A 25,113-nucleotide genomic window follows, 5' to 3' on the forward strand; every position below is an offset into this window, starting at 1 on the left:
AAATCCATTTAAAATTAGTACTCAATGAACAACTAAATTTTTCTCAATTGTGTCTTTCTACATAACTGACTGTGTGTAATGGGTTAACATCAGGCCTAAGCTGTTACAAGACTCCTAAGAATGATCCCTAATTTCTTTGGCATCTTTTCCTTGAAAACAGTGGAATTAAGCTAAATGGAGAAAAGACAGCTTCATTCAGTTGGAGAGACTCACCTGCCCTGAGGGAGCTACATATAATAGATATAGCCCCTGACTTTTATACCAATGGTCCTTTGTGGGTAAGGGGGACAAAAGAAGCTGTGATCTTGAGAAATAGCTGTGTCTCCCATGTGATAAAAATACTGTAGACCTGATGTGTTCCTTGCATCACATCCTGCTATGAGGCTTAGTAAATGTAATATTAACTTAAAGCCCATTGTTGTCTGAAGAGTCTGAGTGACAATTTGAAACCCCAAAATCTCAGCTGTGGAAACAAAATCTGGCCAGGCTTTGGGATCCTTTTAAAATTAATATGGACAAAAGTTTGGGGCATGATTCTGAGGAGAATCTGATGCTGATCTATGCTGGGTTTGAGGTAGCAAAATTTCTATAGAAAGTAATTAGGGATAAATCATACTACTGGAATATTGATGGCATAGATTTATCCCTTGTGGAAGGGTCAGATGAATGACCACTGAGATAAAATTGAGGATAAAGTTATTCAAGATACAATTAATTCCTTATTCCCAATTAATTAATCATCCTTGTGAAAACGAGGCCACAGAAAACAGTAAGCACAGCAAGCAGATTCATTACTTGTGTTCAAGGTGTAAACAAAAGCCAAGTTGGGACTCAAAATGACATTACATTTAATCTTTATGTTGTCTTTCTGCAACCCCAGGCAAGTGGCACTAGAAACTAGTATCTATAGTGCAGCTCTGTACCATAAATGTATAATGTGAGCTACAAATGAAATGCATGTAAAATTTTGAATTTTACTTTAATTACATTTAACACATAATGTAAGAAGCAGATAAAATTAATTTTAATTTTAAAATTTTAACTTGTTATGGCCAACATATTATTTTAACATTTGTTCAAAATAAAAATTGAGAAGTTTTACATTGACGATTTCATATTAAGTTCTTGAAATCTAGTGTGTATTTTATAATTACAGCATATTTTGATTAAGATACTACATTTTTGGTGCTTAATAGTTAACAAATTGGACAAAGCAATTATAGCACAAAGCAGCTGGGTTACCTTGCTGAGAAGTGCTAGAAGATCTCTGTGCAATCCATGATTCCTGAATCTTTAGATTGATTGATTGACCCAAAAACTAATAATATATTTATGTATACTGTAGCACAAAAGGCAATGTTTAGCATAAATGGTACCCCCAACTTGCTTCACTGTTCTAATTTAAGAATCACTGTTGGATATAATATCAAAGATCCCTTTTGAGTGAGTGAAACCTGTGGTGATATGGATCTGTGCAAAAAAGGGAAACTGGTTCTCTCAATACTGTGACATCTCTATAGAAGAGTAGATAGTTAAGTTCAGTAGCAAATCTGGGCTGGCCATATAATAACTAGAAATGAGCCTACCCATATCATAGCCTCTCACCTAAATTCTGGTAGACAAACTATGGTAACAGAGTTCCTTTGGTATGTGGTTGTTCTTTAGGATAGAAAGAGGACATATAGATTCATAGGCATATTAACTCTTGTACTAGCCATGCTGGGTTTCACCTATGGGAAGAAATCTGTACCATTCAGAAGAAAAATCATGGCCAGAGGCTAATCTATTAGTTCTTTTTAGGTGGTTAAGACACAAGAAGAATACAACAAAAATGGACAGGATTCCTCTGAATGATTTCCTGGCATTTTTATCACCAGCTGAGAAGTTGGAAATCTATTCCAGTTTCAGCAGCTGCGTCCACTAAGGATCCCTGTTAGATCTGTTCCTTTCATCTCAGGAGTTGAGTCCAGTGATGCCAGTGGGGAATGGGGGAAAAAAAAGAAATAAAAAGGCACTGACACTGGTTGCTAAATTTACTCCATGGAGTTAAGGCAGCTGAAAGAAAGAAAACTGAAAGGCCAAGATCACTTTGCCCAATCTGAATGGACTCCAAAGTTATACCGTGGTTAAAGTTCAATGGCAAGTAGTACTAAATACAGCGTATTGGAATTACTGGTTACATCATAAAACATATGGTGATTCTGCTGGGGAAAAAGACTGTAACCTGAGGAGAAAAAGAGAAGCTGATGGGACAGGTATGGAGGCAAAGCAACTAACTGTGGTCGTGGGTATGGTCATATTAAAAATCGTAGATAGGGAAAAAAAAGAGTAATATATATCCAGTAAATGATATTGCCTTTGGTGAAATGTATAATTGGAAAGAATGTGACACTAAATGAAAGATCTTGCTTGAGCCTTCTCTTTGGTAAATCATTCCTTAGTCTAGTTTTAATAGGATATATTAAAATGGGATCCTTTCAAATTGCCTAAATCTTCATTTGAGTAAATATTAAATATTTTGATATTCCAGAAAGATAATGGGAACACTCATATCTGATTAAGGAAATAGTGGAGACAGGAATGCTGGTCCTCATCAGTGGTCTGTAGAATAGCATATCTAGCCTATGATAAAAGTAGATGGATATTGCAGGCTGACTGCTGTTTCTGCCCAATATAATATTTCAACAGTATCTCTACCATGCTGAATGTGGGGAAACTATTCAAGAGTTTATCAGGGCAAAGAAGGCAGGTGTGATTTTATAGATTTGAAGCATCTTGTGCTGTCTTTTAATCCCAATCTAAAACATATGCTAAATGTAGCATCCTTTCATGTGGGGAAGACAAAATCATAATTTTCCTTCCTTCCCTAAGGAGGCATGAATTATCCAGCATATTTTCACAACTTAATAAGAAACTGTGGTTCAGATCACTTGTCAGAAGTAAACTAAGGATAAATGATTGTTTTTAAACTCACTGAGAAGAAAGGGAGTTTGGCAAATTTTAGTGGCACATGTGACTATGCAAGGATGGCCAATTAATCCAGGAAAAAACTAATCTGAGGCTACTAAAGAATTTACAAACATTAAAGGATGAATTGATATTTCTTCTGGACCCCTCAGTGAGAAAAACAACACGTAGCATAATTGAAATATGGTGCATTTGTTTTGGATTTGTATTATTCCCACTGTGTAAAATGACTAGATTGAATTTGAAAAGTAAATAAGGGAAAACTGTGAGAGATGTGAGGTACATAGTAGCCCAAACTGTTCCTCTATGCCTTACAGTTCATTTATAGAGTTAAATATTACTAAAACATGTATACTGGAGTTTCTGGACAAGACTCAATAGTGTCATTTTAAGGTGACTACTAGGTTGCTAGAATATAAAACTCTTGGATGTTGTGAACAGGTATAATCTATTTGAATGACAACCACTGGAATTTTCTTGAATTCTGGTAGAAATAGCCCCTGAGACTGAAATAATCTAAAGGGCATCAATTTGTACTTAGTCCTAAGATATCGACCAGGTCATAGGTAATGTCAAGAAGTGTGAGATAATAGTTGTTCTGTATGTATGCAATAACATAGTCTAGGTCAGTCATGTTTCTCAAAGTGTGTTCAATCCCCAAAATCATTGGAAGGGGTTGATAAAATCTAGTTGACTGGATCTCAACTTCAGAGCTTCTTATTTATTACCATTTAGGTTTTCATAGGAATCTGCATTTCCAGTCAGCTCTCTGATGATTACAATACACGATGAAGTTTTAGAAACAAATGTTTTTAAGAGGTCCAGTACTACCATCTCAACCAACTTGAATTAGTAGTGATAGAGCATTTTTTGAATTCCTTTAGTACTTGTGAATTTATATTTTTATGTAACAGTTTGTGAAGAAAATATCCTGAAATGACTTTTGTATTAAGATATGATTTTATTTCGGAAGTAATTTATGTTTCCAAGTAATGTTTCCACAGCTATAAGTAAGTATCTATGTAAGGCTATTTATATGATCTGTACCTTTATCCTTTTAAAAATCTACTAAAGGACCTAGTCATATATCAGAAAATAGACCTTGGACAATTATAAGTTTATAGTTTGGGTTAGAGCATTATTGTTTTTAAAAATGTATGAACTCTGATATTACTAACATATTATCAGTAGTTTTCTTATTGAATTTAAATTTGAAGAAAAAACTTTCAATAAAATATGTGTGCTATAGGAAATAATTTTCTAACAAATAAATACATTCCAAATAAATTTTAGTTATTTTACATGACCACAAACAGATGATTCAAATGGAGAATCTGACCCAAGATTGAAATGTAAAGTATAAATATTTTATTATAGTTAAACAATTTTATAGTTTCATCACTTACTACCAGAAGCCTAGAGCCTTGATTATCTTAATTTAACTTAACTCTCTGATTTCTGGTTTCTTTCTTTCTTTCTTTCTTTTCTTTTTGGTGTGGGTGTGGGGTTACTGGAGATTGAACTCAGGGAAACTTGACCACTGAGCCACATCCCCAGCCTATTTTGTATTTTATTTAGAGACACAGTCTCATTGAGTTGCTTAGCACCTCACTTTTGCTGAGGCTGGCTTTGAACTCTCAATCCTCCGGCCTCATCATCCTGAGCCACCAGGATTATAGGCATGTAGTACTGCACCTGACACTGACTTTTAGTTTCTTATTCCAGGAAAATATTATAGTATCTAGCAGGTTCTTTAAGGTGAGAGAAAATAAAGATCCTTGCAAAGCACTCAAATTGTTGTTATTAATATTTTTGGTTATAATCATATTATTATGGTTATTGCATGAAGCATTAAAAGAAAATGCCAATAACAACTTGAATTATTTTACTATTAAATGTTTTAAACTGATAAGAATCAAACTATACTAAAATATTATGTAAAATAGGACCATTCAATTGTCTGTTTCCAGAGGGCACTGCAATTGCTCATTGTCACACTGAAAGGTGAACCAATAGCACAAACATAAGAAGATCACTTCACCCTTCTAGCCGTACTGTCTTATTATTACAATAAATGTGTTTTGTCATATGGCTGCTAGAATTTTTTGTAAATTTAATTTATAAAACCAAGGTGCCTTTAGTGTTTTAAATATGTTTTATGAAATAACATAAATATTTAAAGTATATAAATGAGATGAGTATGTGGACTCATGTTAGGGCTCTTTCAGAAACAGGTTCTCATCTCTGTGGGATGGCAGTAAACCACACTCTGACAGGGCTTAATCTGTTCTCCTAGGCTGTCAGGGATGAAAGAGAACATGGGTCCTTGGACCACAAAGGTTTCAAGTGTTTTGTTTTGTTTTTAATGACTGGCTTCTTGGGATAGGTTTGAAAATTGCTCCTAAATCATAAAGAATGGAGGAAGTTTTTCTAGCAACTTATTAATATTATAATAATATTATTATTAGATTGTTAAATTAGAAGATACATGGAATTATTTTATTACTAACCTAATTCTGTTTTTAATTCAGTCATAAAATTCATACTGGGTTCAGTCATAAAATTATCTTGTATTATGTATGCTTAGATATTCTTTATTCTGATTAGTGATATTCTTTATTCTGATTAGTACTCAAATATTTCTTTGGGGTAATTTGATTTTCTAAAAATATCTTCAGTTTAGAATCTGATGAATAGCATGTGAAAAAAGCAAGAAGCTAAAAATATTTACGTATATTTTTGATTCAAGAATACTCTGTATGTTAGGGAAAATTTAATGGTCATAAAATTAAGGCAATTTATAATTCAAAATATAGGTAATAAAAAGGTTCAATATAATTAACTAAAATGGACTGATAAAAATAGTAAAATTAAAGATACAGCCTGTAAACCCAGAGGTAAACTCTCTTACTATGCTCTAAGCAAGTTAGAGTAGTAAGCAATGAAAAATATAAAAAGCCATTTAGTTACTGTACAAGTCTTTTAACAGGAAGACCTTTTTCAACTTTTTACATTTGAAACTGAGAAAAACCGTTATGCATCAGTGCTACATTGTGAAACTTTCTAAGGGCATTTTCATTTACTTTAGAGAACTATGCCAAAGATGATTCATATAAATACATAATAATTTAGAAATGTTAGAAGATCAAAGGTAGATATAGTCATTTGGTAGAATTGCTTTATCTCTATCATTAAAATAATATATTAATATACAGGAGGTAAGAACTAATTTCCTATCCTGTTCTCAGTCTTAAAAAATCAAACAAAAAGCCAAGAACAAAAAAAATTTACTTATGTATGAAAGTGGAGAAGACCTGAAAATTGCCATTGAGTGGTAAAACACTAAGCATTTAATACACCATGAAGTATTGATTATGTGAATTGCTGTAAGATATAACAGCATTAAATACATAATTTTTATTCTAATGTTTTTCCCTTAGTACGAACCTTTGGAACATTTATACATTTAAGATGCTAAGTAGATTACTCCAAAGATTTTATTGTGATTTTTTATAGCTTTATAGAGAAATGGAAATGGGAAAGTAACAGGGGAAGGAAACTAAGATATTAATTTCCACTTACATGATTTCAAAGTGTGTGGATCTAAAAAAATTGACGGTAAATATCATAGTGGCATATTTTTTGGGGAAGAATGATCATGTAGAAGAGCCTGAGATCAGCTGAAAAATGTGAATTAAAATTTCTTTTCTAAAACATTCTGTTTCATACATCTATGCAAATTTCTGTATCATCTAAAAACCTAGTGCTTAAAAATACAATTATAGATGAGATTAAAATTTTTATAATTAAAAGTCATTGTTAATATACAATTCTTTGAAATCTAGCTCCATGGGAATTTTGCATTTATTATAGATGACATATAAATTATCAAAGAATTAGACAAGTTTATGCATGTCATATTAAACTTAGATTTAGAAACATTCAGCTTTAAAAACTTATACCTTCCATTTATTAACCTCCTTATACCTTCCATTTATTAACCTTTGGAGGTTAATAAATGGAAAGTATAAGTTTTTAAAGCTGAATGTTTCAGGTGATACGAAAATGTAATACAAATATTTTAAAGGATATATGAGAATGAAATATTTTTTAAAATTCATATATCTACTTATAGCATAATATGTTATATGTTCTGTCAGTGCCAACTCATTATTATAGAGTTATATAAGATTTTACACTAAATGGCAGATTCAAAATAACCTATATTTTAATTAACTTTGAAAAGGAAGTCACCATAATGTATTCAAACTTAGATTAAATAGAGATTATATTATTTTATCACATATTTTTCTGAGCAGGATTTCAGAAGGTATATAGTGCTAAGAAGTGGATGTCTTTAACATAAACTCTAAATAGTTGTTTTTCAGGACATATTAAAATCTTACAATTTTTGTTGTATTTGAGAGGATACAATTTCAACCCCTGATGATCATTCATCTAGAATCATATTTTAATGCAAATTATTGAGAAATTACTTTTCCTTTGATATGTATTGAAGAAATTTACAGGATATAATTTTATCTTTTGAAAGAAAATCTTAACTCAAGAATAAATCATAAATTGATGTATAATGGAAATATTAAATAATTTAGTATAATAGATGCATGTTGTTTTCAACCATAAAGCCTCATCCTTTCAGCCAACAAAGTATATATGTATATTTGTATTGGTCATGAGACTATAGAGCTGATGAAATCTGTGGGATTCAAAAATTATGTGTTATCCTTAGAAGTCATCATGATTTGTTTTAAAGTAAAACAGTATAAACACACAAGTAAAAAATTACGTTTGAATACAGATTGTTAAGTTACATTCAATATCTTTATTTAAAAAGATACCTATTTTGCCTAGTAAAACATAAACTTGGTCATCACTTCCTAAATCTAGAACTAATGGTCCATTTCTATATCATTTTCATATATAAATAATAATTGATAAATGATAATAGGTAGGAAGACAGAAGTACTAGAATGTTGTGCAAATGTGTTCTCGGCAAACCATTGCACCATTACCTGGTAATGTGGATGAAGCTGCATGAAATGCATTAAAGCAATCCCATTTCATCCATATCTTTCAACAAATAACATGTTCACAACTGCTTTGGTGTCTTTATACGACTCCAGACTTAAGTAATGATATCATACATGAGAATAGTAACTTCTAGCCAAAATATTTTCTTATCATGCATACACCCACACATACACAGCACTGGAGATAGCAACCATGGGGGCATGGTGTAGTGGGTGAACAGCACACAGCAGGCTCTGACAGTGTGGGGTGGGGAAATTTGGATACAAGAGAAAACTTTTATTCTTTCACATTGGACAAAGGATTCCATGATACCTTAATAAAAAAGTGGAGTATTAAATTGTATGCAATGCCTAAGCAAAGGTTGAGCCAAGTTAAAATTTCCTAGGACTACTGTTTGCATTAATGTAAGGTTACCTCTATAATGAGGCAATTTAATTTACTTTTCATATTCTAACAAATTAGAGTACTGAGGTAAATTCATGTAAACCAATAGTCATGGAAATAAAGAGAAATAGAGTATACTCTTAATATTTATACTCGTTTTCACTGCAAAAGGTTAGATTGCTCAGATTGTTTCTAAGCAAATTATGTTGCTTGAACAAATGATAAATTCAGTCAGCTGAAAGGGTTGTTAATTTGAAAATAGTATTCAAAAAGTCAAAATAACCATTTTCTGGTTTGCCCAATGCTAAGACTATTTTAAAAATAAACAGGTCATATGTTTTTGAATGAGTGTATTTCAATTACCGTATTGCTTCTTTTTAGAAACCTATTCAGTGTCCATGAAGTAAGCCTAACTCTTCATCAAAGTTCTTTGTAAAGTCATAATTAATATAATTTATATCTTTCATTATGAAGTTTCTTTAGACATTAACTGTTTAGTAACTAGAGACATAATTATGTTGGTCTCCCAAAGAGACAAAGCATTCAGATAGATACAGATATGTAGACATATACATACATATATAAAAATAGTTTCTAATATATATTCTAATACATTTATATGTATGTACGAATAAGTATTGCAAAAACTATATCTGTTATGCAAATTCCATACAATTAAAATTTTACAGTTAATAAAATCAAGAAAGATAATTTGAAATTATTCCTCAGAGACAAAAAACAAAAGGAAAAGTGGGAGTCTGGGATTCTAGGAAATAATGTAATTTTCAAAACAAAGAAATAAAGTTAGGTGATTATATAATATAAGAGATTTATTAAGTACAGTAATACTAGTCTAGATAATCTGCAGTGAAATTGAGATTACTGTTATATTCATTTAACATTTTGTCTTTCACAGGGATTCTTAACTGGGGTGTATGTTAGACTCATCTGGGGAGCTAATTTTAGGTACACCTTACCCCAGAAATTTTAGTTTAGTAAACTAAACTATTTGTATATGAATCCCAGAATAAAATCCTGACTCTGGTAGTTTACATGTAATTACTGTATTTTGTGTGCCCTAAAACCACATATGGGCCAATATTCTCTCTTCTCCATTACCCTTCTAAATACTTGGACAAGTTCTTTGTGATGTCTTTTTATTCAAAACTTCAAAGGATGCTACTATTAAAACCAAATTGTTCATTTGCCTTAAGTAATTTCAATATTAAAAATGGATTCTAAAGTTATACAGACTGGATAGAGCATTCTTTGGTTTTATTTTGAGGTCACTTAAGCAGCTGCTTTTAGACATCATTTCTATAAATACGTTTCTCACTTTGAAATGAATCTTGTACAATATATGATTATTGCAAAATATATGACATTTCTCTTTAATATACATTTAAAATCATTTTGACCAAATAGCTCTGTTAATAAAATGAAGGATAATTTAAAAATATCCTTTTACCGAGTGAGGGAAGACAGTGTAAAGTTCTTAGAAAAAGAGAATATACTTTTTTAGCTGATGGGAGATGGTGTTTGCTTGGCTTTAAGGGGCTGTGTTTCCCCACCAAACACTGCCTTGGTGCAGAATATGCTGTCTGCTTTTTACTGATGATCACATTCCTTTATTTTAGAGTTAAGAAAGTCAATTTACCGTGTCTGAGAAACGGTAAAACTTCTCCAATGCAAAAGCTTCTGTCTGTGGGAAGGTAAAGTGGACCAAGAGGGATTGAGAAACCAGAGAATCAAGTCATATATAATTAAATATAATTACACAATTGGTTTTAATAATATATACCATTTTAACAATAATATGTATCAATTAGTGAATTTCCACATATGTAAAGTATTTACCCCAAAGAATGAGTTGAATTTACTCCCCAAAATAACTATTTTTACATTAAATCTTAATTACATTTAATTACATTTGATCCTTGAATATTTCTGATAGTGTTTAGAAAATAATAAAGTATGAGTATTTTTTGCATTTCAACATTTTCCCAGAATATTAATCACTGGAAAAATTAATCTCTGTATCTTTCTGTGAGCTAAAGAGTAAGAAGCATCATATATATAGTGCATATATTTGATGTATACCGTATATACACACATACATATACATATATACATGCATACATATACTGAGGATTGAATCCAGGGGCGCTTAACCACTGAGTCACATTCCCAGCCTTTTAAAAATGTTTTATTTAGATTACAGGGTCTGGCTGAGTTGCTATGTGCCTCAATACATTACTGAGGCTGGCTTTGAACTTGTGATCCTTCTGTCTCAGCCTCCTGAGCTGCTGGGATTACAGGCAGGCACCTCTTACATGTGGCAAAACTGAGTAAGAAGACACTTTAACAAGCCAAAATTGAGTTTCTAAACTTGTGGTCTATTACATTACCTAGTGGATACTGTTGACTGTTGCATGTAGAATATGAATGAGCTCTCAGATTTTTCCTATTTAAACACAGTATGCCTAATATTTCTCATTTCTGGTGTTTGGATCACATGGCTGAAACATTGTAAAGTGAATAAGGAGGAGGAAGAATATATTGAGACAATAAAAATGGAGAATCAAATCATTAATGATATGAAAAATGTATATTGACTTAATTGTGATAAATGATAGTAGTAGGGAAAATGTCTGTCATTCACTGATAGGAAAGAGTTTCACCCATTGATATTGTTGATACAGCATTTGTCCTGTTAAGGTGTTTCAGCAAGTGCCAAGAATCATTAGAGAAGGGGGAGGGGAAAGTAAGATAAAGGAAAAGTAAAGAACAAGGAGAAAATATAAGTAAATCAGGGAACATGGAGAAAGAAGATAAAGAAAAGTTAATCTCCCTATCATAATATATTCAATATACAAATGAGATGCTTTTATTTTCATATAAATTGAAACAAATGTATGCTCTAGTTTTGTTGTCTGTCCAATGTAATAATCTCCTGATGCTGCTGTTCTTTTCTATGCAGCATGAGAATTTATTGGGTGTTTATTAGAACAGTGATAATTTTTGGAGGGCCAATTAGAAATGATCAAGTATTGGTTGAGAATATTTTTAGTGCTGAGAGGTTAAAGCTTAGTGCTTTAAAAAAAGTTTAGTATATAATCAGTAATTCAGAAACCATCAAATCTTAAAAATTCATGCCATATGAACCAGATGGTTATCCTTAGGTTTTATCTTTTGACTGAAATATTCCAGTGTATTGGATCCTGGCTATAATTATACATCACTTCAACAGTATTTTATTGCTTTAAAAGTCTATTTGCTTTTAAAATGTCTGTTGGTACATTTTAATTAGAAGAAGTAAACTCATCCATTTGCTGTCAAGAGAAACTCTCTCTTACAGAGAAAGGTTGATAAAAACTATGTACTTTTAAAGGGATATGCCACAACAGGTCCTAAAAGAGGGGAGCAATGCTGCTCTGTACATACAAATCCATTTAGGTTATTTCTACAATTTCTATGGCCTCCTAAAGGTGTTATAAATAATTTTTTTCCTGGAACATCTCTAATCATATGATAGTAAGGTAAAGATTGCACTTTATTGTGTTTCCCATAGAGTTTCAGAAGAAATATCTTAAGAACATAAAATATAAATGAAAAATAGACTACATAGTTTTGTGTGAATTTAACATCATGGTGTTATTAAATAATTAATATTTTATGGAAACAAGGAATTAGCTCAGAAAAAAGCAGCAACTTTATTTGATTTGATGACTTGCATCAAGTAAAACAAATAAAACAATTGAATATTTCAAGTGAGATTATGTATTTCACAAATTGAAGCAAGAAAACAAACAAAAAACAGTGTTATTCCTGAAAGTACATTGGGAAGCTGATAAAGCTCTCGTGTTACCAGATATTCTGTTTAAAGTATAGCTAGGTGTCATCATTTTCTTCCTGAAGTGAATTTTGACATTTTTAGTTTCAAAGAATATCATATCATTTAGTCCCCAGTCCCAATTTTCTTCCTGTATATTTCCATTAAATATAACAAATTTACTTTCCAATAAAACTGATATACAACCAAACCCAATATATTCAATTACTTACCTTATTCTTTCTCTTTCGTCGAAGTCGCAGCAGTTCTTTGTGCTGTCTTGATACAAAATTTACAGCTGCATATTCCAGAAGTGCTGAAAACACAAAAAGGAGGCATACTGCCATCCAAATGTCAATAGCTTTGACATATGAAACCTAGCCAAGAGAAAAAGCGAAAGTGAGCATATTGACGTATATTTTTATTTCTTTTGAGAACAAAATGATTTTTAATGATTTTAAACATTATTTATGTATCAGTTTGGAAAAAAAAGAAATTTCAACAGTTTTTTCTTAATAATTGATCAGGTATTAATTTTTGCAAATTTTAAATGTTAATCATAGTTTTAAAACTTGTACTGGGGCTGGAGTTGTGGCTCAGTGGTAGAGCACTTGCCTAGCATGTGTGAGACACTGGGTTCGATTCTCAGCACTGCATATAAAGAAATGAATAAAAAAAATGTTTATCAACATCTAAAAAATATTTAAAAAAAAACTTGTACTGAGGCTGGAGGATGGCAAGCTGGAGGCTAACCTTGGCAACTCATTGAAACACTAAACAACTTAGTGAGACCTTTCTCAAAATACAAAATAAAAAGGGCTGGGGATGTAGCTCAGTGTTAGAGTGTTCCTGGAAATAAATGCCCAGTACCTCAAGAAAAAAAATAACAAAAACAAAAGACCCGTGTGTGTGTGTGTGTGTGTGTGTGTGTGTCTGTGTATTTAAATTAGGCATTTGTCTAAACATAAGATAAAAGGAAAGAAGAGATAAAATTTTTCCCTTAGAGCAGTATAATGCTTGGAGTAGAAGTAACATTGAAACATGGATAACAATGTGTGACTTTTTACTTTCATTTTTAATAGAAAATTTTCTATTTTATAATCTTATTCATAAATTCTGTTAAATTTTTTATTGCATTTATAAGTGGTTAATAGATGGCTATTTGGTACCAATTTTGAAATATTTTTATAGACATGTTATTTGAATAGCAAAAAGAATTCCAAGTTTCTCAGTTGTTAACATCTGACTACTTTTTTTCATGATACGTGGTGCCTATACATATAAATGCTATGTAGTATATATAATGTTTTCCCCAGGCTGAATTATTTAACTATATTTTGCAGACATGGTACCACACACTAAACAAACTAACTGGTTAGTATTGATAGAATATGACTATCTCATCCTAACATCCCATCCTCATTTTACCAGTTGCCTTAATAATGCCATTTTTTATTTTAAAAAGTTTATTTTAGCCTTCAATATGGAATATTTATTTGCTCAGTCTTTCCTTGCTTTTTGTAACATTGGAATTTTTGATGAATAAAGGCCAGTTAGGGTGAAGCCAAATTGTAGTGTTTTCATTTTAGGTTTGCCTTTTTTTTTTTTTTTAAAGTCGGACTCTCTCACTAGTGATGCCCTATTCTTCATTGTGTATCATATCAGGAGGCACAAAATATTGATCAGTTGGTTAAGGTGATATCTGCCAGGTTTCTGTATAATAAAATTACTAATTTTCCCATGTGTAAGGATTGCTTTGAAATTATGCAAATTTTGGGCCATGGGTAGAGCTCAGTTGTAAAGTACATACTTAGCATCTGGGCGGCCCTTGATTCAGTCCCCAGCACCAAAAAGAAAAGAGAAGCCATTATTAACTTTCTCATACCAGATTTCGTATTCATTGATGATTTTTGTTTGAATTATTACATTGATACCAAATGGTGGTTTTCTAATTTCATCATTCATCTACATTTATGAATGATGAGAAAGAAAAGTTGAGTAATGATGAGTAAGAAAAGTTCCTGTATCTTACATGTATCCATTTACTATTTTATTTATTTATATTAGTATAAACTTTTGGATACCCATTTTATTCATCATTATTTATTTTGATGCTCACATCCCAGATTGGAATCCCTAAATGTTAAGACATATCTATTTGACAAATTTCCTTCATTATTTTAGCATTTTCTTGCTTTCCCACAAAAGATATTACTTGTTTTTTAATCTCAGTCTTTGAATCAATCCTTTCTTTGAGGAACCCTTCTTTATTGGAAATTAATTTAAGAACTATGTGTGGGTTTGTTCATTGTTTCTTGGATGACATTGCTTCTCTTAGTGAACAGAAGTAGGAAACAGACACACATACACACACATACACCATAGCATCTATACCAATCTCTCTCTCTCCCTTACACACACAACACACACACACCATAGCATATCTATATCTATCTCGCTTCCTATCTATCTACCTATGTATTATCCATTTGTCATCAAACATGAACTCATACTAGTGTCTTATTCTAAGTCAATTCCACCAGGTTCTTTTATCCTTTACCTTTTCTATTATGTAACACTTTAAAAAGAGAAACTTGGCATTTGTTACCCTCAACATATACTTGTTCGTTCATACTGTGTGTAATATCTCAGTTTTTCTGACCATCATCTCAGCCTGCTCCATCTTGACCAGAGATGCTTCTTTCATCTAAGTTCCATCCCTAAAGTTTCCTTGTCTTTTTCCTAATTACTGCTTTACCCTGTGCATCATCCCTGGCAGTTCGGCTATACCTTTTACTCTGCTTTTTTTTTCTTTAAAATTTGTTCCAATTAGTTATACATGACAGCAGAATTATTTTGATTCATTGTACACAAACGGAGTATAACTTTTCATTTTTGTGGTTATACATGATGTAGAGTCACACCATTTGTGCAATCATACATGTACTTAGCATAATGATGACCTTCTCATTCCACCATCTTTCTTACCCCCATGCCCTTACCACTCTTCTCACTCCCCTCTGCCCAATGAAAATTTCTTCCATTCTTCCCCTGCCCACCCCTAATATTGGATTAGCATCCACACATTAGAGAAAACATGTGGCTTTTTGTTTTTTTGGAATTGGCTTATTTCACTTAGCAAGATATCCTCTATCTCCATCCATTTTCCTGCAAATGCCATAATTTTATTCTCTTTTAATGCTGAGTAATATTCCACTGTAAATATATACCACAGTTTCTCTATCCATTCATCTATTGAAGGGCATCTAGGTTGGTTCCACAGTTTACCTATTGTGAATTGAGGCGTTATAAACATTGATGTGATTGTATCACTGTAATATGCTGATTTTAAGTCCTTTGGGTATAGACAGAGGAGTGGAATAGCCGGGTCAAATGGTGTTTTCATTCCAAGTTTTCTGAAGAATCTTCATACCACTTTTCAGAGTGGTTGTACCAATTTGCAGTCCCAACAGTAATGTATGAGTGTACATTTTCCCCCACATCCTCTCAAACACTTATTGTTTGTGTTCTTGATAATTGCCATTATGACTAGCATGAGATGAAATCTTAGAGTAGGGTTGATTTGCATTTTTCTAATTACTAGAGACATTGAAATGTTTTTCATATATTGGTTGATCAATTTTATATCTTCTGAGAAGTGTCTGTTTAGTTCCTTAGCTCATTTATTGATTTAGTTATTTTTTTTTTTGGTGTTAAGTTTTTTGAGATCTTTATATATCCTAGAGATTAGTGTTCTATCTGATGTGCTTGTGGTAAAGATTTTCTCCCACTCTGTAGACTATCTCTTCATATTATTGTTTCCTTTTCTGAGAAGCAGCTTTTTAGTTTGAAATCGTCCCATTTATTGATTCTTAATTTTACTTCTTGCACTTTAGGAGTCTTGTTAAGGAAGTTAGAACCCATACGACATGATGAAGATTTGGGACTATTTTTTCTTCTATTAGGTGCAGGGTTTCTGGTCTAATTTCTAGGTCCTTAACCACTTTGAGTTGAGTTTTGTGCATGGTGAGAGATATGGGTTTGATTTCATTTTGCTGCATATAGATTTCCAGTTTTCCCAGTACCATTGTTGAAGAGGCTATTTTCTCCAATGAATGTTTTGGCACCTTTGTCTAGTATGAGATAACTGTATTTATGTGTATTTGTCTCTGTGTCTTCTATAATATTGTCTACACGTCTACTTTGGTGCCAATGCCATGCTGTTTATTGTTACTATAGCTCTGTAGTATAACTTAAGGTCTAGTATTGTGATGCAGATTTAATGCAATTTCTATTAAAATCCCAGTGACATTCTTAATAGAACTAGAAAAAGCAATTATGAAATTTATTTGGAAAAATAAGAGATCTGGAATAGCCAAGGCAGTCCTTAGCAAGAAAAGTGAAGCAGGAGGTATCACAATACCAGATCGATCAATTGATCTGTATTTATCTATTTATTTTTCTTAATTTCTGAAACACACAGGGAAAAGGTAGGAAGAAAGGAGAAGAGTAAAAATAAGAATCTCATAATTTCTACATATTTACATATATCTAAATCCTTTGGAAGGGGGAATTCAGTAAGTTTCATGAAACTATTTTAATACTCTTCTGTGGTTAATGGAAGAGTGATTTGAGGTTTTAGTTGAACAAATATCTCTGAATATGCTATTGGTTCAAGGTTGAAATTTTTCTTTGAACATTAGTTTTCTCTTTTATCTTGTGTATGAATGTGTGTGTGTGTACATTCCAAAATTAAGATGCTATACTGTGCAGGCAGTGTCACCAAAAACATTACATTGTTGAGCAAGTGAGTAAGCATGAGATAATTCATTTTGTTGAATACTTTAATATAGCCAGTAGATGTAGAAAATTCTGTCATTTTTCAAGAATTTGAAATAAGGGATATATATATATATATGTGTGTGTGTGTGTATATATATATACATGTGTGTGTATACACACACATATATATATAAATTAAATATTAAAGATAAATAGGAAGAAAAAACATTATATTAAAAAAATACACACAAACATATATGTATTTGTATGGAGTTATTTTTTGTTTTGTTTTCTTTTAACCCAGAAACCTGCTTCACTATAATAAGAATAATATTTCTTTCCCAAGAAGATTTATATCTACATGAACAAAACATGAGGCTAGGTTTGAGGAAAGATATTCTACTTTCTTGGACCAAGCATATAGTTGTCTTAAGGATCTGAACACTGCTTTTTGGAAACTTCCCTGTTTTTATGCTGTTTGTATGATGTGTTTTTTATTCCTATTTATCTTTAATATTTAATGTAGTTATTTTTTTAATGAGAGTCAAATTTAGGTAGTGTTGTTAAAGGATAAATAGCTGAACATTTGGGAGAAAGTTATGGTTTAGGGAGTAGTAAATAAATTAGGGAAAAACTTTCCCCCTTTTCCCAGCTGGCCCTTTAGGTCTCAGGATAGACTTTGCCCACATCTGATTTAGAATTCCATATACTTTCACTTAATTAATGTGTTACCTTAACACATTGCATGGTTACTCCTTATTTCTTGTTTTCCTTGATGGCAGATGGCATTTTGTTTTGTTCACCAATACAGCAGTGTTTCACATGTGTATATATATTTGCTGAGTAAATGGGCATGAGTGAAGGTATCAAATTTTAAAATGTAGGGGGAAGAGTGATTCAGAAATGAGTCATAAGGAAATTCAGTTTTTGGAGCAATTTTGTTAATACTTTGGTTTGGATTAATTTTTTCTTTTTTACAAAGAGTTCATTTTTTTGACAATGGTGTCAACTTACATAAGAAGCATTTCCTGCTGTATCAGAAGTGTCACTTCTGTTGTTCATAGTGGTCTCTATTGAGCAAGAGCAGTGAATTCCTGTTTTATTCCAATGTTGTGTTGTGTCCATCTGTTTGCAAAGTGTAGATTTAGATCTCATAAATTTTGCAATTTTGCTGGAAATTTCCAGCAGCCTCCAAATATATGCTTTATAAGAAGATGTAATGCAGCCTTTAAAGACACTGCCATTCCTGGAAGAATATAACTCATAAAGTATGTGCATGTTCTTTAACAACCTAAATTGATAATGACATGTACCAGAGAATAAATGAGATAAATAATTTCCAAATTCATTCAGTGACTCTTTTCAGTGGCAATACAACATATGAAAACACTTGTGTCTTCCAGAATTTTAATTGTGGACAGCTCTTGAGTTTTAAAGTCTTGCTTTTCTCATCATTTGAGCCTCTTCCCCAAATTTCACTTTTATTTACTGTCCTAGCTGCCCTTCCAAGTAAACATAGAACCTGGCAGCTTCTATGCTTGGTACCTTAGGGCAGGTAACTTTAAAATAAAGACAGAATTTCTTACTCTTAACTACACAGTGTAGTCCTCGTGTGATTCATGATTTCTAACTTTTTCTTACTCCTTATTGCCCAGTTTCCTTTGAGACAGTATTAATCCAATTTGTGCATCTTTCTGGATCCTTTTGTCAACAGTCTCATTATCCACTCTGTGGTTGGGATACTAATTCTAATTTACGGAATAGTCTCACCTCATTATTCTCCTTCAATACAAGAATCTGGAGGTAAAACCTTCATCTATCCCCCCCCGCCCCCCCAAATGACACAATCTGTTGATCATAGGAGAATTCAAGCTATGATACGATACATTCAACGAACAACACCAACATCTTCCTATCTTGAAACAATATAGGGTTATTTTTCTCACATGTTCCTAGTCAGCTTTGGGTCACATCGTGACTATGGAGTTGTGTTGTCATTGTAGTGCTCATTCATGACACAACAGCAGAGGAAAGCAGGGAACTGGTGGGTCTCATGTTTGGCAATAAATTTTTCTAGAGTAGAAGTGGCACAGGTCTGCTCAAGATTCATCAGCCAAAACTAATAGTCTACCCTGAACCTGACTCCAAGAGCTCTAAGGGAAATAACCTTAGCAGGTGCTTGGAATAGGAAACAAAACCAGACAGTGCTGCACAGCACTATGAGGACTCCAGAGGGAATTGGGAAGTGGGATTTCTATTTCTATTTTGGAACCATCTCAAGGACCCCCTTAAGTTTAGGACTGAGGAAAAATGAGTTATGATTTGATTACTATTCATGATACCTTAAATAGAAAATAACAGTAACTTCATTAAAGACCAAATACACTGCTTTGTGTTAAGAAGTTGTCAATTATAGTGGAAAAAAGAAAATGAAACAGCTCTTATCTTCAGCCCAGAATGTCCTAAAAATGTAGTGACAGTACCAGATTTTGTAAATTCAGTTGTAAGGGATTACAAAAACTAAAATCCAGGTAGGCCTGTGAAGCACTAACTTAATCTAAGACAATGAATTATCTAGGTACAGAAAGTAAAGGTAGGCAGGCTGCAAGCCAGATTAAGGCACAGAAATGAGTTTGTTTAAACCACATAGTAAAAAGAAAAAAGAAAAGAAAATGAAAAAGAATGAAAAGAACATGCCTGTAAGCATGGAATGCATGTAACTAGTTAGCTACACTGCCTATCTCTCCTTTTGATAGGCGACAGACAAAGATGCCAGTGGTGATGAGGTGAAGGGAATAATTCTATATAATGGGCCCACTGTGCTGACCTGCACATGATTTCTTTCCAAGAATTGATTTGCATGCAGCCCTATCTAGCTTAAGTGGACAAGATATGTCACATTCTTTGGCAAACTACCTGTTATCTGCATGAAAAATGCAAACCTGAAATAATGTCCAAAAGAGGAACCCAAGTTACCCTGAAGGGATGGACTTTCATGACCTTTTTCACAGACCAGATCAGGAAACTCAAGGAAAGGAGGAAAAATCTGTAGGAATTTATGGTTAAGAATCCAGTTGGATTCCTAGAGTTGTCATACACAACAGGGACTTGATAGTCTTATGTCATTTTGTTGTTGGTCAGAAGTCAAGAAATGGATCTGGTTGGGACTCTTTGAAAACTTTCCAGGGAACCTCCCCTGCCACCCCCAAAAATGGAGGAAAGGAAAGGAGTACTATCTCTCTCCTCTCTGAGAGGACCTACTCTGTCCCTTGAGAGTGTTTCCTTTTACTATTTTCCATCCTTTGTAATAAATTCATTGCCTGTTACTCTGAGCGACATATCTGATGTCTTTCTCACTTGATCATAAGAATTGGGATTTGAAAGAGTAAGGCTGGGGGGGGTGCTTTGTGTTGCCTCAGTTTCCCAGAAGGCTCCAATCCTATGATCACATCAGACTACTTTGTTCATTTATTTTTGCATCAATCTCCTGAAGTTATTTGGTTTTTGTGCTTTCTGATCCAGAGGAATTGCCAGGTTGCTTATATCTCATGTGTCCTTCATAAATAAATTTATACTTATGTAAGATTTCAGTATGAGCCAGGTTCAGTGGCCCAGCAGGTAGTCCCAGCAGCTCAGGAGACTGAGGTTCAAAAGTTCAAAGGCTCTAAGAAACGTAGTGAGATACTGTCATAAAAAATAAAAAGGGCTGGGGATGTGATTTAGTGGTTGAGTGCCCCTGGGTTCAACCTCTGCCCACCTCCCCCCCCCCTTCAGAAATATTTCAATATGATTATTTTATAGCAACAATTTTAAGTTATATTCCTCAGCAATAAAATTGGGTGAGCTATATCTTAGGTATGGCACTCTAAATTGTGGTTGAGAAGCCTGCCAAGATGCACGCCTTTACCTTGGCTCACACAATAGGTAGTTAAAAGGATTGTCTCAGGACCAGTAAATTCCTATGCTACAGCTCATGGATAACAGTGTATTAGATGTAGCTTACTAAATTATAATCCATGCTACATTAATCAGAGGTTTCTAGAAATAGATACTTAAATGTATTTATAAAGAGTGTAGCTTAAACTTAAGAAATTGATTAAACTGAAACCTGGGTGTTTGAATCAGTAAAACCTCATATAAACTTATGTGTAGAAACTTTATAAGGTAAATTTCAAGGGATTCCCTGCCCTCAAATTCTTTGTTGGTGTATTATAATTGTAAGTAATAGTGGGATTCATTATTACAAGCACTTTTTAAGAGTAATTATTTTGTCATTTTTTTCTCAATCCAAATTTGCTTTTTATTTGACAAAGATGTATTAAGAACATCACAGTATATGCTTTTTTTAATTTAATTTTTTTAGTTGTAGATGGACATAATACCTTTATTTTGTTTGTTTGTTTATTTTTTTATGTGGTGCTGAAAATCAAACCCAGTGCCTCACATAGCTAGGTGAGTGGTCTACTACTGATCCACAATCCCAGCCCAGTATGTGCTTTTGATTAGCTAAAATAGCCCTTTGAATAGAATAATTTGTTCTTCCTTTCGGTAATCAGTTGTGGTGAATTTCCCCAGTTCCTCAGAAATGTCAAGTAAATGGTGAATAATTTTGTATGCGGAATGGCAGATGATTCAAGCATACAGATAAATGTTTTTCCTCTGAACTAAATGAAATCTCTCTACTTGTGTCATAACTTATTTTCTGAGTTTTTTTATCTCTATGACTTTTTTCATTTAATTTTTTATTACTTACATCCAAATCGGAGTATCATCCTACATTTTTCTCTGGTGCAGATTCATATGTAAGAAGTTTACATTCTATAATGTTTATAGAAAAAATATATTCATCTCAAAAGGAGCATGAATATTATTTAAGACATAAACCCAGAGAGAAAGAAATTAGAACAAAGGAAAAAATAAACAATGCTTAAAAAAAACAGACATTAGAGTATAATGATATTGAAAAGGCAAAAGGAGAAAAACCAGGCATTAAGTAATGAATCACACAGCATGGAATATTGTGAGCTTTGACATTCTGACATTTATCACCCTGGAGGGTGACTCACAACAGTCCCCTTGATGTCACATTCATACTGATTGTGATACTCATAAGCTATAGTAAATGAATGATGCTTCTACCACAACATTTTCCACATAAAGAATCTTACATTAAGAGAAAATGCAACAGAGAATCATATCACATAACAGCTCCATTATTTCTAACAAGATGAGGTTGATTAATCCTTCTATTCACTAGACAGGAAAAATACAACCAAACAGCTAAAGGATTTTGAAGGATTTTGTCACACAGTAATCTCCGACTCCCATTTCAATTATTGGAGTTTTACTATTATCTCTTCTATAGGATATGATTCTTATGTTTAACATGTGAAACTGTAAAATAAATCTAGATGTCACTAGAAATGCTTCTTAGGTTCATTTTGTTAGACTTAACTGGCATTTCTTAATACATTATCTTTTTTGAACTACTTAAGTTGTATTTGTGACTTCTCCTTTGCATTTTCAAAATGGAGATTTTGTATTTCTGTAACATCATCTTTATTTTAATCAAAATATCTCCCTATTTCTTTGTAGGGAGAGGTATATGAGCCTAAGAGCTTTATTTATAAATAAATTCACAACTGGAATCATGAAGATAGATAAAGCCTGTGAGGTTTTTTTTAAACACTCTTTATTGGGACCAAGTCTTTATCTTCCACTGGCAAAGAGATAGTTTTTTAATATTGTTTTTTAGTTGTAGATGAATACAATATCTTTATTTTATTTATTTTTATGTCGTGTTGAGTATTAAACCCAGTGTGTCACACATGCAAGATCAGCTCTCTACCACTGAGCCACAGCTCTAGTCCAAAGGGATAGTTTTACATCTTAAAAAAAAGTCTTTTAGGAAGTTCATAGTATGATTATAGGATACAGTAAATGGAGTTAAATAGCAGTAAAGGGAGTTAAAGACATTGTTTAGATAAAATAGTCTCAAAATTGCATACAGCTTTTGCTTTTAAGTTCAGTTTGATGCCAAAGCTGTTGTATAATGCTGTCTTTTACAATTTTAAACCTTGTGATTTTTCTTTAAGCTAAGAATTTATGTACCAGCTGTGTGTCTTATGTCAAGTACAAAGAAGATTCTTGATAATTGTTAATTTTTCAGCTTAATGACAGTTAGTAAGCCTAGTAAATGTAGGAAGATGAAATGTGGAACCAGAGATATTCATCATTTCTATTCTTCTTAGCATAGGGCTGACACATGTTTAAGAATTATCTGCTTACATAATAATCAGATTTTGTATTAATCATAAAATTAGATGGTTTTATATGCATTGTATAATGTGGTTTTAGTAAAAATTATGAATAAAGAATCCTTTTATTTTCTGTGCCTTTTTCCTAAATAAGTATATAAAATGACACTATTTTTATGACCCATAAAATTTAAAAAATTTAATAAAGTATATTACATTCAAATATAATTCAGTAATCATAATGATGAATCATTAAATATATTGTCACAATAATAAAGTAGAAATGAAACCATTATATCTGTACTGATCTTGATTGAAGGGATCTCAGTTAAACATATTTGGAGTAGATTTTAGAAGTTGTATTTAAATGGTGAGCACAAAGGTATTACTGACAGTAATGGCAATTAATTGCCATATTATTGGGAAAGCCCAATTACTATGCAGTTCTTCTAACCCTATTTAGTTGCATAATTTCAAACCTATGCAACTTCCTCTTTTTAAAACTACAGGGTATATTTTTTGAGAAAAAGAGAATGTTATATTTATTAATTAGATAAAGCACAGTAGTGCAATGTGCTTCAATTTTCTTTCCATCCCCTATCTTTTCCATATAATCAATCCCAATTATAGATCTTTGTACCAACATAATCATGATATGAAAACATTAACTTTTTACTTTTCACTTTTTGATAGTTGTAATCACTTCCTTAATTGGTGATGAGAGCTATCTTTATTATATTTTCTAAGATCCATTGTTTTTATTGTACTGTAAGGTAGATAAATGCAAACTTTAAATTCTTTGTTCATTAATTTGGTGGTACTCTAGCAAAAAATATGGTTTAGCACAATTAAAGAATAATTCAGTTGCTTGCTTTTCAAGTTAAGGCTAAGCACTAAGTAAATATTTTAAAAGCTCACATTGTCTTTATATGTCACCATAATGCTCACTAAGTAGGCACATGTTATGTACTGATTTGGGCTCTGAAGAAAGAAATATGTAAAGAACAGTTTTCCCCCCTCAGAAAGCTACTGTGGTGGGTTTCACAGGTAAATTGAATGGGGAAAATTGAGAGAAATTGAGATATAAGGTTCTGTTTATTGTTGAGGATAAACATCTTTAAGTGCAGAATTTTCAATTTGCATAGGCTTCAGGTTTCTAACAGTCTGTGAACTAATTAATTAGTCTTGTTTGAAATTTCAAGTTCTCCTGATTTTTCAGTGGTTAAAGTCATATTCTGAAGAAGATGGGCATAGTGTTAGAGGCAGAGTGAGAAAAATCCAAATACAATCTCCCCGGGATTTCTCCCTTTTTTCATCTTCATACTTTCATCCCTCTTGTTTTCTTGAGTTCTTACTAATAAGCCAGAGAGTGGCCTAAGAAAGGAGACAGAAAGGTTTAATAAATCATTGCCTTATAATAGAAGATAAGATTATTTGTTTACATTTCTTTCTTGCTTTCCTGCACTCCTCTGTGGGAGACCAACCTTACATGTGATGGAGTCACACTCCCCGGCTGGGTGCTGAGGTGCTCAGTTGCAGACATGTGGCAGAGCTTTCCCCACCCTTCTTGGGTTCCAGGGTCAGTGTCTCCTGCTTGGGTGTGTCTTGCTACAGCCCCATGGGTGGAGTTACGCTCATCTGTTCCTTTGTAATATAACCCCTTGCCCTGTTAAGGATAGAATCTTCCATGGAAGTGCCTTGTGTGTGCCCCCTTCTCTTACTGTGCCCTTGGGTGTGGCCTACCCAGGTGTCAGTCAACCTGCTGACAGTGGCCATCATGAAGATAGACTCAGCCCCCTGAAACCTGACCCTTTGCTTCATTTGAATAGCTTCTCCTCA

At 32.7% G+C, this 25,113-nt stretch overlaps 1 protein-coding gene across 3 annotated transcripts in view; it reads right to left on the reverse strand.

Moving 5' to 3' along the window:
• Positions 1 to 25,113, reverse strand: part of Glra3 (glycine receptor alpha 3) — a 167,902-nt gene that overhangs the window by 9,996 nt on the left and 132,793 nt on the right. The window contains exons 8-9 of one of the 3 annotated variants that reach the window (XM_005325521.5): positions 12,469 to 12,612; positions 10,061 to 10,105 (exon numbers count right to left, since the gene is read on the reverse strand). In XM_005325521.5, coding sequence (XP_005325578.2) covers positions 10,061 to 10,105; positions 12,469 to 12,612 — 189 coding nt within the window. Of the gene's footprint in view, positions 1 to 10,060; positions 10,106 to 12,468; positions 12,613 to 24,350; positions 24,649 to 25,113 lie in introns of those variants that run through there. The other 2 variants (XM_013358706.4, XM_078030996.1) reach the window with 2 other exon arrangements.

This window comes from Ictidomys tridecemlineatus, chromosome 14 (genome assembly GCF_052094955.1).
Source record: "Ictidomys tridecemlineatus isolate mIctTri1 chromosome 14, mIctTri1.hap1, whole genome shotgun sequence".
Classification (NCBI taxonomy): Eukaryota; Metazoa; Chordata; class Mammalia; order Rodentia; family Sciuridae; genus Ictidomys; species Ictidomys tridecemlineatus.